The sequence below is a fragment of the Montipora foliosa genome, chromosome 3 (assembly GCF_036669935.1).
Source record: "Montipora foliosa isolate CH-2021 chromosome 3, ASM3666993v2, whole genome shotgun sequence".
NCBI lineage: Eukaryota > Metazoa > Cnidaria > Anthozoa > Scleractinia > Acroporidae > Montipora > Montipora foliosa.
Window position 1 is genome coordinate 18,519,621 of NC_090871.1, and position 15,000 is coordinate 18,534,620.

General features: G+C 39.9%; 2 protein-coding genes and 1 pseudogene across 3 annotated transcripts; 2 read left to right on the forward strand and 1 right to left on the reverse strand.

Moving 5' to 3' along the window:
- The first annotated feature begins 3,909 nt into the window (after window positions 1-3,909).
- Window positions 3,910-6,011, forward strand: LOC137996982 (uncharacterized). Of its 2 annotated transcripts, none has more exons than XM_068842646.1 (2): window positions 3,910-4,382; window positions 4,620-6,011. In XM_068842646.1, exon 2 carries the CDS (start codon window positions 4,676-4,678, stop codon window positions 5,240-5,242), a length of 567 nt encoding a protein of 188 aa, XP_068698747.1. In that variant the 5' UTR covers window positions 3,910-4,382; window positions 4,620-4,675; the 3' UTR covers window positions 5,243-6,011. The 2 variants fall into 2 exon arrangements, with proteins under 2 accessions (XP_068698747.1, XP_068698746.1); XM_068842645.1 differs by having other exon boundaries at window positions 3,911-4,382; window positions 4,609-6,011.
- Window positions 6,012-10,192: 4,181 nt separating this feature from the next.
- On the reverse strand, window positions 10,193-13,073 carry LOC137995347 (DNA polymerase lambda pseudogene; annotated as a pseudogene).
- Window positions 13,074-13,756: 683 nt separating this feature from the next.
- Window positions 13,757-14,858, forward strand: LOC137994563 (uncharacterized). The gene is made up of 2 exons (XM_068840147.1): window positions 13,757-13,877; window positions 13,987-14,858. Exon 2 carries the CDS (start codon window positions 14,054-14,056, stop codon window positions 14,630-14,632), a length of 579 nt encoding a protein of 192 aa, XP_068696248.1. The 5' UTR covers window positions 13,757-13,877; window positions 13,987-14,053; the 3' UTR covers window positions 14,633-14,858.
- The last annotated feature ends 142 nt before the right edge of the window (window positions 14,859-15,000 follow it).

A 15,000-nucleotide genomic window follows, 5' to 3' on the forward strand; every position in this document is an offset into this window, starting at 1 on the left:
GACTGTGAAGAATTATTGGAAAGAAAGGTTGTTGTCTATTTTGTGCTTTGGAAAAGGTTCTTTAGGAAAGAGTTCAATCTTGAACTGAAAAATATATTTATTTGCATATCGTATGGTTTGTGAGACGGATTGTTTCTTGTTTGCACGCACGGAATTGGAATAGAAAGGGTTTTTTTTGTCTCCAATAGCAAATATTTTGTTAGTTTCAATAAATTTCATGCTGGAAAAGGTTTTTGTGAGATGTTTCAACTGTTGTGATTCATTGTGCTGTGTAGTATTCGAGTTTAACTAATTTGCATAAGTGAGTTGAAATTTAATACGCATTAAATAAAGATGACAGGAATTTGTAGGCATGATCGTTCTGGCAAATGATTACAGCTGGCGATCGTTTTTAATTAAGGTCAGAAAAAGATTTCAGTATAGTCACTCTTGTGTAAAATGAAGTTATTGTTAACTTGAGAAAACAACAATAGGGTCGTTTATACGAGAGAAAATAAGCCGCGGCTTACTCTGGACGCGGCGTACATAATACGCCAAAGGAACTATTTATACGAGTATAAACTCCCAGGCCAGGATAAGCCGGGGCTTGAGAAAGCTGTGAACGTAGATTTTGCATCATTTATATGGGCTGTTCGCGTTTTATTTTCTCTCGTATAAACGGCCCTTATATGTCTTTAACTTTTTTAAAGAGAGAGATTTCGCGCAAATTTTATTTCAAGCTATTCAGTTGAAATATTATTTCTCGCCATTGGCTTCGTTTGCGTGATCATTTACTGGTGTTGACATTTAGGAGGTAGTTGTTTGGTTCTAAACGAGTAGGAATAAAACGACCAGGAATGAGCGAATTTTAGTGGGTGTGCGATAGCAACACGAGACAGGAGTCGAGAGATTCTAACGATAGACAGATATGAACTAACCCCTCCTGAAGTAACCGAAGGAAGGCAGGCGTTGGTGGTTTGTGTGAGTTTATAGCACTAAGTGGATGGAAGTCGTCATGTTTTGATTGGGCAGCTTCAGAGACGTCCTTCTGAGGAAACAAGTTGTTAAAATAGCTAATTGTGATTGGAGAATTTCGATCCTAAGTATAATAAGTATAATAATGCCTTTTATTGACAGGCAAAACCATATGATTGAGCGTGATCATACCAAATATCATTTGTTTGCGCGATCAAGTTGTGGCGAAGTGTGCAGCCCATGACAGTATGTCGTTTGTGAGCATATTGCTATTTGTTGTATTAACCTTCTTCCTCGGAACGCTCAAACAACTCACTTATGCACACGCCGTTTGCGGTAGACCCACACTAAAAGATGCTGTTGAGCGATTGTTTTGGCCGGGGTTGGTCCGCAAACTGAAAGAAAGTTTATATGTTGAGAACAAATGTGTACTAAATGAACAAATATGTGAAAATCATGATATGAACTGCACTGAAAACCAAATGCCAAAGGAGAGAAGCACAGAACTGTGAAAGTTTCCTGAAGAAGAAAGTTCCTGATCTTAAAGTTAGTGCTAGCGGTATCGAGCTAGTCGCAGAGATGTACGCCTACCCGGATGCATTTAGTTAAATTTCTGAAAAAGGTGAATTTTCTGTCTATTTGTATTATGGCTTTTTGTTTTCTGCTGTTACTGAATCCCTTTGTATTTGGAGCTGTAACGCTACTTCATGTGCAATTACTTGTATCGTTTGCAATTATCCTCACTAGTGGTGTTGTTAGCATTTTTACTGGGTTGCCAAACCCAGTCGGAATCTCGCTTTCATTTCGTGGGTTTTTACTGGGTTGCTAAACCCAGTCGGAATCTGCGTAGCGTTTTTTCCGTGTCGGTAAAAGTCTTGCCTGTCACTCCCCTGCTTAGTGGTGTCTTTGTGCATAGAGTCTACTGTGCGTATTTTGTTAGGTTTGAGGGGGCTGGGGTAATGCGTAGATTTCTCTGGTGCACACGGGAGGACATTTCATTATTAACCTGGAATGGCGTTGAAAGTCATTGTAACGCAAATGAGGTTTTAGTGCATCTTTAAACAAAATATGCCCTTATGGAGCTCAAGAATGGAACGTCAATTGGATAAACAACTTAGGCGATGAAAAATAAATACCTGGAAGTTAAAGTGACGAGTAATGGTCTTCGACAACAATTTCATTTTTCGCCGTTGGATATCAAGTAAGCTTTAGCTTGGTACTATATACAACTCTGAAGTCAAATGGCAATTCTTTTATGGATTTAACAAACACTGAAGGAATCGAACGCCTTGAATGCATCACTGTGTTTACTGAAGTCGCATCTAAGTTGTCCGGCAAGTTACATTCATTTTAAGACTCAACTCACCAAAGGTAAAAACAAATTGGAAATGTGACAGTGAAAACTTATTTGAATGAGAGCTTGTTGTTTCTTTTGTCTTTCATAATTTACCATCAAGGTTCTTTTGAAAAGGGTTTGATGTGAACTGTCAGAAATTAATTTAATTGCATATGCTTTGTGATTGTGTTTCGTTTGCACGCACGCAACTGAAATAGGAAGGGTTTTTTTGCCTCTTAATCGCAAATATGTTGTTTGTTTCAATAAATGTTTCGCTGGAAAAGATTTCTGTGAAATTTCCAGCTTTTGTAAACATATCATGTGTAATTTTCGAGCTTAACAAATTTGCATACATGTGTTGAAATGTGATACGGGGAGAATTTTGTGGCAGCGCATAAGTCACGAAAATAAACAGGTCTGTTGGAAGCGTGTTTGAGTCCCAAAATCAGCAAAAAATTGTCGATGAATAATAAAGTAGCTGCTATTTCCAAAATGATGGAATTACCTGGTGATAAATAACCTCGTCTTGGAGAGTAGATTTTTGACTTTGTAGAAACAATGGTGGGCGATTGTGATCTTTCTTTTGAATTCGCTCATTTATTGTCAAACTTTATAACACTTGACAGAAAAAGAAACTTACGAAAACCCGGTATCTTGCCATCATTTGACACAGATGCTTCACTTTAGTAAACTTTAGTATTACAAAGCTGTCAGATGCTCAGAGGGCACGCTTAAACTTGTGGTAAAGAAGTTGTGAGGGAGCTTGAAAATTATCAACATGTCAGCCCAGAAGCGTATGTTACTCACTTCCCATTTATTTTCTTCAATCTTTTTGGGTTCAGTACTTTGCTAGTAACCACATGTCTTCTCAGGCTATTCACCCAAGACTTCTACCATGGCACTACAATGATAGACAATACCAAAACAATATCGTGCACTGTTAGAGCTACATATTACGCAAGGACAACTTGAATCTCCTGGAAGACAACACACAGCTCAGTTGACATTTTATATGGAATAAATCGCTGTTACTTCACTACCAACGTAAGCAATGCGTGTCTATTTTTTCTAAAGAGGACAGGAATTTCTTCTTTCTACAAATGATTAATTAACAGGCCGGTAACCAGGTTTTTAACCCCAGAAAAGGATCTGTTTCGTCGTACGAATGTGTGAGGACCTGTGAGCCAAAGGGCCTCTGCTGGTAAGACTTCTGGGTGACCCTTTAAATGGTCTTCTTAATGACCCCCCAACTTGAAAAAAATTGTCTGGAACGGTGCACGTACCACAGGCAACCCAGTGTACCCTCACGGAGGGTCTAGTTTAAAAATATAATTTTGTGTCTTGAAGTAACCAAGACTTGATTCTGTATGAAGGTGATTCGAATTTTTAAAAAACAGTAAAACAGTAAAAATACCCCATATTAAGAGCCTGCTGACGCGTAAACAAGCACGGTGACCCCATTTTTTTATTGCATTTTTTTAATGTTCATATCATGTGGCTAAACCGCTGATAACTTAACTCCGATAAGGGCTAAGACGATATTTACTCCACACCCTCTCCCTGTATAAGGCGTCGACTGGGAGTGGTCAAATTTCCCAACACGGAAAAATAATCAATACTAGTAGTAATCAAAGATTAGGAGTGCGTTCTCCGCCTGTGATAATAGTTGTCTGTTGCTGAAATCATTACTGTGAACGGCGGAAGTTTTACAGACATATAACATACTGACAAAGTCCACTATTGTTCTGTGGATTTTGATTTCCTTGCTTTATTTAATGCGATTCGATATGACCTTTGATGACACGTTGCGTGACGGCTCCAGTTTCGGTAAACTAGCAAATTCATGTTATTAAACGTCACATTTTCACTTTTGCTGGTAATGTTTCAGCATGAAGCTGGTGTTACATCTAGTACTCCGGGTATTCTGAGCTGGAAGCACAAATATCAGCTAACATCTGTAACCTTTGCTCTCGCGTTTCCGGCCCGTTCATCCGTGGATTATTTTAACAAAGTCCCGGAAAAACTCCGTGCGACTGGCAATAATTATTATTTCCGAACACGGAAAAATAATCAATATTAACTTCTGGATAAGGTATTTTACTTTTTCGATTCCTGTTGGCTTGAAAAAAGCCGCAGATAATTTGAATGTGACTGAAGCGGCTTAGGCCCGTTTCAAACGTCGAACTTTTCATGTGCCGAATCTAATGCAAATGAGAAAATCTATTGTTTTCGCTCATTTGCATTAGATTCGGCACATGAAAAGTTCGACGTTTGAAACGGGCCTTAGGTAAAAATTCATTTAAAGATTTATTTGACAGTTCCTTTTCAGTGAACAGCTGCGACTCGAGCCAAGTACCTAGCGAAACGATCTGAACTTCCGAAGCGATGGGTTCGACATGCACTTGGACACAAAATCTTAAAGTTGGTCCTGAATATCGACAGTATACCGTGCAGCTAACTCGAGATATCGGCTGCTTTTGCGAAGAATATCGCATCTACGTGAACGGACAAGAGATGAAGGAGCACGGCTTGAAGTACAACTTTTGCAGTCCTCTCTGTTGTGCTGGTGGGCAATTTGAGTGGGAACAAGACGGGCATGCCTTCTTGTTGATGTTCAATTCCTTGTCTTGGACAAAGTTATGGGGAGGATTTCGGCTTTTCGTAGATGGGGTAGACGTGAACACTGGACGAGAGTTCTCAGCATTTTGGCGCCGTCGTGGATGGCAGATCATGTTTGTGGGCCTTGTGGTTTTGCTCATTGGTATCGCTCTTTCTTTGATACATCATTTCGCTGTTCATCCGCCAGAAAACCATTTCAGAATATTAGGTTACTACGTTGTCCTCGGTGGGTTATCTTTTGTTGTCTTGGGCCTTATCCCTGTCATCCGGTATTGGAAGCCGCGATACCCTCGACCACAGACAGTCGAATACAAATCGTCAAATGCCGTGTGATTTTTCATGAGACAGCACTGTCACTTCTAATTTGATCGAAATTGGAGGAACTAAGTCCTGACTCTTTAGGAACGAAACTTTGGGCACGTGCATTATATCTAAATAGAAGTAACAACAAGTACAGTAGCGGCATCTTGTGAAGAACGAGGCATACCACATTGCACACCATTCACATGCAAATGAGATGGCGGGTATTCCACAATTCTGACAATTCAGATGCCAAGTTTAGTTTTAAATACGTAAAGCCTTGTTTTCTCTAGGAACGCAAGCGTAAGCAGCTTTATATGCCAAGTGAAAACGAACGTTGACATAAGCATAACTTTCATCAAAATCAGTTGCAGCCTCTGTTATGTTGAAATGCTCGGACACAGGAAATCTGGAATGACTGCTTTAATTGCCCATACACAGATGTAGAAAATGTCTTTGTGCTTATGCTGTGTTTGTTTTCACACAACGCAAGGATTAGCGCAAGCAGAATGAAAAGGAAAACTTTTGATCCTTGCACTTGTGCTTGGGGACAGCTATTCTTAGAGTTATTTTCATAGAGTTATGTCGTAGAGTTAGAGTTAAGTTTCCAAAATCCTGAATTCACGATTTTGGACTTCTTAAATCTGGAATTCACGATTTTGGCAGTCCAAAATCTTGAATTCAGGATTTTGGAAGTCCTTAACTCTAACTGACACTACAAGGGCGCAAATAAACAATATTCCCGAAAAAAGTCATGTCATTATCATTATTATCAATAAACAAGGCCAAATGATATCAAGAATGTGAGTTTTAATAATACAAGCTAAGTGAATAACGAATTCAAAGTCACTTCAAATCATCATGTAAGTGTTGACTGAACAAGCTATTAAACAATCAACTCAGTCCAGTGAACTTATTTAAGATTACCGAAAAAATGCGTAAAATCGTCTATAAATAATAGGCATATCACAAAGTTGAAGCAAGAACCAATCAGCTGTAGGGCTGATAATGCATTAGCAGCCCACTGTCAGTCTTTTGCGGCCCGCTGAGCATGTGTTTTGAAGAGGCCGATTTTCTATTTGGCCGCGTATATTGATAATAATTATTCATAATCCAGTGAAGTTACTTGAGCCCTAATAATTTTTAATAAACACTACAATAACTGAAAGCTAACCTGTCTGAAATAAGTGCCTTGGCCTAATAACTGTGGATATGAAAGCAATAGGCCGACTTCGATATATCAGTATTCAGGCATGGCTAAGATTCTGCGTTCTTTGTCTCACAAGTCTCAAGGGAGATTTCTAAACAAAATAATATTCAAATTTAAGTCCATAAAGCCTCCCAGCCATGTTTGAATATTGATAAATCGAACCCATTTCTGCATGCGTAGCCAGTAAGAGCTACGCAGAATAGCTAGTGTTGCGGGGTATTCTGCAATTTAGCCTTTGTTTTCTTTACTTTTGTATGTGACTGGTAATCTCTGGAGGCTAATTAAGTTAAACTAAGGGTGCAAAGTCCTCCTTTCGCCAAGGCTGTTCTGTTATATGAGCTGAGGAAAATTAAGAGCAAAACCATCACCCAACTATAGAACAAAAGGTCGACTTATTTATAAAATTAGCAGCACTCCAAGCTCTAAAAATATTGAATAGACTTCTCATATCCAGCAAGTGGGCCAAAATGAAATAATTAGCCCGTAATATTATTGAAGCTGTATCTCACCTCTGAATAAAACTAAACCCAAGTAGATGGGAGAGGACAAAACGCGGAGCCCTACTCCATGGAGTACCCGATAGAGTATCTAAATGGAGTACCCCTAAAAATCATTTATTGGTCAAACTAAATACTTTATCAACATTGTGAGGTATTTGGATGCACATTACCTTTATTTATTTAGAGCTTTTCGGCTCTCCGATTGTTGCTGTCTTATGCAGTTCGTGAAATTTCGTTGGTATTTCACATATCCCTTATTGTAGTGTATGTTTTTTGTGTGTATCATACAAATCTGTATGACCTTGTATACCCATATAGGCCCGTGTATACCCATAATATACCCATATACACCACTATAGTATAGAGTGTATAACCACACATGCCCATGTATGCCCCTGTTTACCCATATATACTCATGTATGCCCCTGTATACCTATATATACCCATTTCTAATCTAGCTGCATACAAATAAAGTTTTCCAATCCATTCCATAGGGGTATATATACATGGACATTCAAGGGCCTGAATGGGTATGCAGGGATACAAACGGTTTTTATAAATATTTGTCTAAAAATACACTATAATAAGGGATACACGAAATACCCACGAAACTTCAAGATGGCGGCCAATTCGTGAACTCCATCGAACTGTAACAAAAGGTATCTACATCTTAATACCTCACCATGTTGATAAAGTATTGAATTTGACCAATAAATGATTTTTAGGGGTACTCCATAGGGTACTCCATGGAGTAGGGCTCCACGTTTTGTCCTCTCCCTAAATAGATGCCGAGATAAACCCAAAACAGTGAATCCTTGCAGCTTAGAGCATCTTCGTGACGATCATAGCGACTGCCATTGCTTATCAGAGAATCGTCACTCTTCTTGACGCATATAAAACTCATTTCACGGGAGGGAACGAGGCATTTACTTGAGCGTTCAACATTAAGTACCCAGTATACGTTTGTCCGTCAAGCCGCCATAACAGAACCCAGGCTTTCTCTCTTTTTAAGTAAACCCCATATACACACGATTGGAGTGGACTTTCGAATGTCAAGAATATTCAATCGTCTACTCTGGGAAGCAGAATATATTTAATGCCCCTATAAACAACTCAACTCAACATTCAGTAGACATTCAGTACCCACTGCGTGTTTGTCTGTCAAGCCGCCATAGCGGAACCCAGGCTTTCTCTTTTTTTAAATAAACGAAGTATAGAAAAGATTGGAGTGGACTTTCGAATGTCGTCTGGAAGCAGAATGTATTTAAGAACTCAAAAAAGGTAATGACCAATCTTCTTCAACATGTGACAACTTCAAAAACAAAAAATATATATATGATTTCTCATTTTACCTAACAAAACAAAAATGACAAAGGAACAAAAAAAATGTTGTAGGAATAAAATATTGGACTTTATTTTGAAGCTAAGGGAGAAATATTCTTAAAATGTACTATCTAATAAGTAACCTACATGAAATAAACAATCCTAAAGTTGAATTATGATGTTTCACATGTTTCATTATGAATGACACAACAAAATTATAACTATTTTTCAAATGTTTAAATTCCTGAAATTGCATTACAGTGTAAAATGCCAAAAATTACATTCTAAACACCCTGTAATTTATAAAGTCATGGCACATTTAAGCCATGCATTACTGCTGCAAAGGGTCAATGTTTGAGAATCTCCTCTAAAAATGCAAGTAATAGACCCTCCACCCTAACCAAGGTATTTTTTGTTACATTGTTGATAAAATAGATAAAAAGAAAAAAAAACAAACGAAAAGATTTCAGTAGTTGGATATTTTTGTCATCATTTAAGAATTTATGACAATTAAATTAGTTGGTGAATAGAGAATCTTCGGTGTGAGACAATGGGTGCGATTACATGGGGCACATTTACTGCAGTAAATGACCATTTTATCACAAAACTGCAGACGGAAATTTTCCATTGTAAATTTCCAAGGATATGTCAAATAGATGAGAGGAAGCGCCCATGACATTTAACGTGGTAGGTTGGAAGTGCTAAAAGCAGGCCCGCGGCCCAGCCAGCGGCCCGCCGGCCCGGAGGCCCACACAGTGACAGTTTTGTTGTCCAGCGGTAAATCCACGCGCATGCACAGATTTGCATCGGGTTTGGGCGCGCAAATGAAAGACGATGAGTTTGAATTCGTTTACCATTTTAATAATCATTTCAATCCTTTTCGATCCTTTCTTTCGTTGCATGTTGCTAAGTAAAAAACGTTGTCATTCTCTGTCGTTTTCGTCTGTTTACAACAACAAACAGAAACAAGGATTCAAATGATTAAAATGGTAAACGAATTCAAACTCACCGTCGTCCATTTTGCACGCCCAAACCCGATGCAGATCTGTGCATGCGCGTGGATTCACCGCTGTGGAAAATCAGGACTGGGCTACCGGGCCGCCGGGCCGCCGGGCCGTCGCGGGCCGCGGGCCCGCTTTTAGCAAAACCCAGGTTGGAAGGGTGTTTTGATGCCTGAGGTACAAGAGCCAATTACGATGCTGATGAAGTTGTGATTTAATTTCCCACCAATGAATTGCATAAGATTTCTTTTCACCTCGTGGGATAATTTACCATGGGAAATGGCTTTTACCATGGTGTGTGTGTAACCGCACCTAATGTGGGTAACGATGTCAAATCAAGCGTTAAAAGATTCTTTGTCTTTGTTAAGTGAATTTAGAATAAGCGGGTATTTCCAACAGTAACATTTTCTGCATTATAGACCATAAACTACTTTCCTTTAATGATTCCAAGTTCGAGTGAGGCCTAACACTACTGTGACGTTTTTTATGCCCAATTATTCCATCAGAGATCAACCCTAGTATTGGACAACAGCTAATGATTATCTAAACTAGGCTTGGGCGGTGATCTAATCCGAAGGTCGTGGGTTCAAATCCCACCCTGGTGAGAGTTTTTCTCTGTCCTTGTGTGGGCCCAATTCCAATACTAGGGTTGATCTCTGATGGAATAATTGGGCATAAAAAACGTCAGAGTAGTGTTAGGCCTCACTCGAACTTGGAATCATTAACCACAAAATGCTACTGAAGGACAACAGCTAATGATTATCTACTTTCCTTTAATTCCAAGCCAAAAATGGTTCCCTAAACTTTTCTAAAATCTTTCAGGCGGGAATAAAAAATTGGGCAATTTGATGAACTGACCAATGTATATTTTTTTACTGTCTTCCTCTATCCTTTCTTTATTTGTTTTACAGATTGGAGATTCCCTTTACAGGTCTTTACAACTCTTCCACTACCAGTCCCCGTCATTTGGTTCTCGGTATTCAAGACCAAGATAATCAAAAACATCCTTCTCAGTTAACACAGGAAGAGGAGTCCCTTCGAAAATCTTTTCACTTCCCCTCCGTACCACACCCGTGTTAAATGAGTGTTCTGATAAAGAAATCTCGTTCTTTTTTGCAAGAAGTCTCATTGACCTGTTGAAGTAATCAGAACCTGTAAAGTACAATAAAGAGCACGCCCATTCATTGTAAGGTACCACGATAATGTCAAGTCGCCTGTGTTTTGTATTCTCTCCAGGAAGTTTGCAAACACCAAGATAGTTTCTCTGCTCCCCATTTTCTGCTAATGTTAGATCATCAGTAAGGAATCCTGATGATTTGAGAATTTCCAGAAGTCTTGGCAAAACACCTGCATGAGACTTGCAATCGGGGTGTGACACTATGAACATCTCCACAAGTAGGCTTTCCTCTGCGGTAAGATCCACATGCAAAAGCCTCCATTGCCGGATTTATATCTAATGCTGCCTTTTTAACAGTTTCTTCAATCTTTCCAGCTTCCTCCCGGGGCATTCTTTCAAGGAACTCGTCATAGTACTTTAAGCCTATCTCTTGCTGACGTGTCAATTTTCCATGCTTCTTGAGGTCCTCCAGTGTTTTAAGCCCCTGTGAGACTCAAGTTTCAGCTGTCATTAGCCCTGCACCCCACACACCAACAAATAAGTTGATTACATCCCGCTTGGGATCCACATGATCAAGTCTGCGTAAGTGACCAGTCTCAATAATTTCCCAGATCTTTTTCGCAAGTCGCTCCCCCACAAAAAGAAGATTGCTACACTCCTCCCAGTGATTTCCGTACAGGTCCCTACTTCATTATGCATGCAGAATAAATTAATTATTCATTCGCACTATTGTTTTGTAGAACAATACGTATACCCAAGAGAACCGAATATATACATGGGTAATTTGTACTTACGGGATGAATAAAAACGGATCTCATTTTTTCTCTCCCTCCCTCTCTCTCTTCTTTCCCTTCATCGCCCACACCGTTACTCGTTTTTGTCCCAGCTTTCCCCCTTCTATTTCTTCGTCTTGTTCTTATTTCCAGATCCCGCTCGGCTTTTTCTGCCATTTTATCCCATGATAAGTCACTCGCAGCTTGCCTTGAACTCCGACCCACTGTAAACCTCTGGATTACTTGTCCCTGTTCTTTGACACTGAGCTAACGTGTCAAGTTGCTAATTCACACCTTGAAAATGATATTTATTTTGAATTCTGGCTGACTATTTACATAACAATGATACGTAATTATATACACGTGCCGCGTCGAGCACCTACAATCGACTTACACTTACACTTGTAGGTTACTAAAGGCACTGTTTAGGCTTAAGGTTAGTCCATGTGATAGTTTTAGGTTTTCCAGTATTGCTGTGAACTGTGACCTGCTTTTCCTTCATGCCCCGTGCGTGCGGCACACTTATAAGTTCACTGCGTGGAAGAGTGGAAGAGTAAGTGGAAGAGCCCACAGCAGGGCATTGAAAAGACATCATGGGGAGTTATAAAACGAAGCATGCCTCGTACGGGAACATCCCGGATGAATCTCAACCAAAGCTATTTACTTGGAAGTATCATTGAGCATATTGTCGATCTCTACAAGGAGCGATAAATCGCAAAATCCCTCTAAATGCACCGTTCGTGATCCTAAATACAGGAAAGGAAGAAAATATACACTTCGCAGTGTCTCGGCGAATTTTTATGCAGACAGGAAGAACAATTTCACGATGAAAAGAGCAGGTAGCCATTAAATTTCTTATGACAGTACTTTTACTTTATTTGGTTTGTTTGTTATGTTTGCGAATCTGAACCCTATTACAAAGATTGCTTGAAACTCCACTTGTTGCGCTTATTCTAAAACTGAAAAATGGGTAAAATTGCAGGAAAAGTGCCGAAATTGCAGGAAAAACTGTCCGATTTTCCGTATTTCAGACAGAAGTTCGACCGACTTTTTTTTAAAGTCCATATAGGACTTAGAAAAAAAACCTCTAAAAAGAAAGAACAAAGCGCCATTGTCCCAAAGGACGCCTATATTGTTATCGCTATTGTTTTCTTGAAACAAAGGAGTGTATGCATAATGAAGTAGGACCTGTGCGGAAATCTTACCGGACTTTCAACTTGTTTGTTATGAATTCGTTGTGATTTTCTTGTTTTGATGTTGATGGTTGAGCGCAAACCCAACTTGTCTGTAGTTTCTCTGGTGACACATTTGGTGTGACAACTGGTGATATGTCTGATTTGCTCCCTTCATCCCCACTATCTGTAAAATCACTGTCGTCATCTTGAGGTTTAAGCACCGAATGTTTGACTGGAGACCTGCTGGATAATGCCAAAGGTTCTGTAATTTCACCAACTGTAACCGTTTGCACATGTTTTTTGGACCTGGTGAGTTCTGTGTCTGTACGATTCACCCACACTTCCTCTTTGATCTTACTCTTCGTTTGCTCATGATCACACCTTGGTGCACCAGATCTGCAATTGTCTTCTCTTAAAATATACTCGTCAACTTCGACGAGTTTTCCTTCCGACAAACACGAACTCAGCCATTCAGAATAAACAATAAAAACATCCTCGGGGATATCTTTTACTCCCATGCAAATACTTCTTTACCCTCTCCAATGTCACTTTCTTGTCGATCAAGACATGCGTTGTGGAGCTGTCCAACTTCTTGATGTGTTTTCCTCCGCGCCTTTCGAGTTGACTGGCCAAAATCGCCGCCCGGGTTTTGCCAAGACTAACTTCAACTATTACAGCTGCTATCCCTGATAGATCTGGACTAAGCCTCACTGATTTGGTGGGGTTGTCATTCCGTCCTTCACTACTTCTTCGCTTCCTTGACATGACGAGTACCTTATACTTGTTAACCTACCAAGCGTTTAGACGCTTCTGTCTGCCGGGGAGTATGCCGGGAAGTTTAATGTCATGGCCGCTCGAAAACCTGGACCAAAGTCAAAGAGAAAGTGAGGGGGGAGGGTGCGAGGAGAAGTTTGCCACCAACCTAAGGGTGTGGTTTTTTGGTCGTTTTCGTCTGAAATCGGGTAACGGTTTCAAGAATCTACGTCACCACAGTTTTGAATGAGTTTTAACACGGTATCCTTGTAAAGCAGCTTTTATTATGCAGTTAATAGTATTTTAGGTTTGTTTAGCTAGGGATAATTTTAGTTAAACTTTTATCTTTTATCCTTTTTTATATAATAACCAAATCAATGCGCGCACTCTGATTGGTCAATCAGCTATGTTTTATTGTGCCAGTAAACTCATAGAAAAATCGCGCATCTTCTGAATTATTATATTTAACAAATAGATTCCATGTTGCCGTGCGTCTGTTCAGTAATAGATCACAGATGACGTCAAAATGTGGTAAATTATTTCAGCAACGGCCTTCCGGATGACTTCACTAAACGGCGTCAGAATGGCTCGAAACTCGCCAAAAGAGACAAGTTGGTCGCACATTTGAGGTAGGAAAACTTTATTTCAAATGAGATAGTTATTTACACAATTTTTTTACGGTGATTTTCCCATACAATTCTCTATATACACAAACTGTCGCATACACCACGTATTTTCAGCTTGGGGTGCCTGTGCATCTCCCTGTAAGGCGTCGACTGGGAGTGGTAAAATTTCCACTATTAACTTCTGGATATGGTATATTACTTTTTCGATTCCTATTGGCTTGAAAAAATGCCGCAGATAATTCGAATTTGACTGCAAGAAGCTGGTTTCATAAAAATTAATTTAAAGATTTATTTGACAGTTCCTTTTCAGTGAAGAGCTGCGACTCGAGCCAAGTATCTAGCGAAACGATCTGAACTTCCGAAGCGATGGGTTGCCGTAAAACAACATGCACTTGGGCACAAAACCTTAAAGTTGGTCCTGAATATCGACAGTATACCGTGCAGGTAGCTCGAGATATCGGCTGCTTTTGCGAAGAATATCGCATCTACGTGAATGGACAAGAGATGGAGGAGCACGGCTTGAAGTACAACCCTTGCAGTCCTCTCTGTTGTGCTGGTGGGCAATTTGAGTGGGAACAAGACGGGCATGCCTTCTTGTTGATGTTCAATTCCTTGTCTTGGACAAACTTCAGCGGAGGATTTCGTCTTTTCATAGATGGGGTAGACGTGAACACTGGGCGAGAATTCTCAGCATTTTGGCGCCGTCGTGGATGGCAGATCATGTTTGGGGGTCTTGTGGTTTTGCTCATTGGTATTGCTCTTTCTTTGATATTTAATTTGGCTGTTCGTCGGCGAGGAACCGATTTGGGACTAACTTTTGGTTACGCCTTTGTCTGCGCTGGGTTGTTTGATATTATTTGGGGGCTTATCCCTGTCATCCGATATTGGAAGCCGCGATACCCTCGACCACAGACAGTCGAATACAAATCGTCAAATGCCGTGTGATTTTTCATGAGACAGCGCTGTCACTTCTAATTTGATCGAGATTGGAGGAACTAAGTCTTGACTCTTTAGGAACGAAACTTTGGGCACGTGCATTATATCTAAATAGGAGTAACAACAAGTACAGTAGCGGCATCGTGTGAAGAACGAGGCATACCACATTGCACACCATTCATATGCAAATGAGTTGGCGGGTATTCTACAATTCAGCTGCCAAGTTTAGGGACTGTGCAATAATTATCAGGAGGGGGGGCCCCTAAAACCAGAGGGGGGGGCCTTAAGTTCAAATAATGGAAAGGAGGGGGGGCTCTACATTAGATTTCTCAAGTAAGTTGAGGGGGTTCTTAATTAAATTTCACAAATTTGATAAT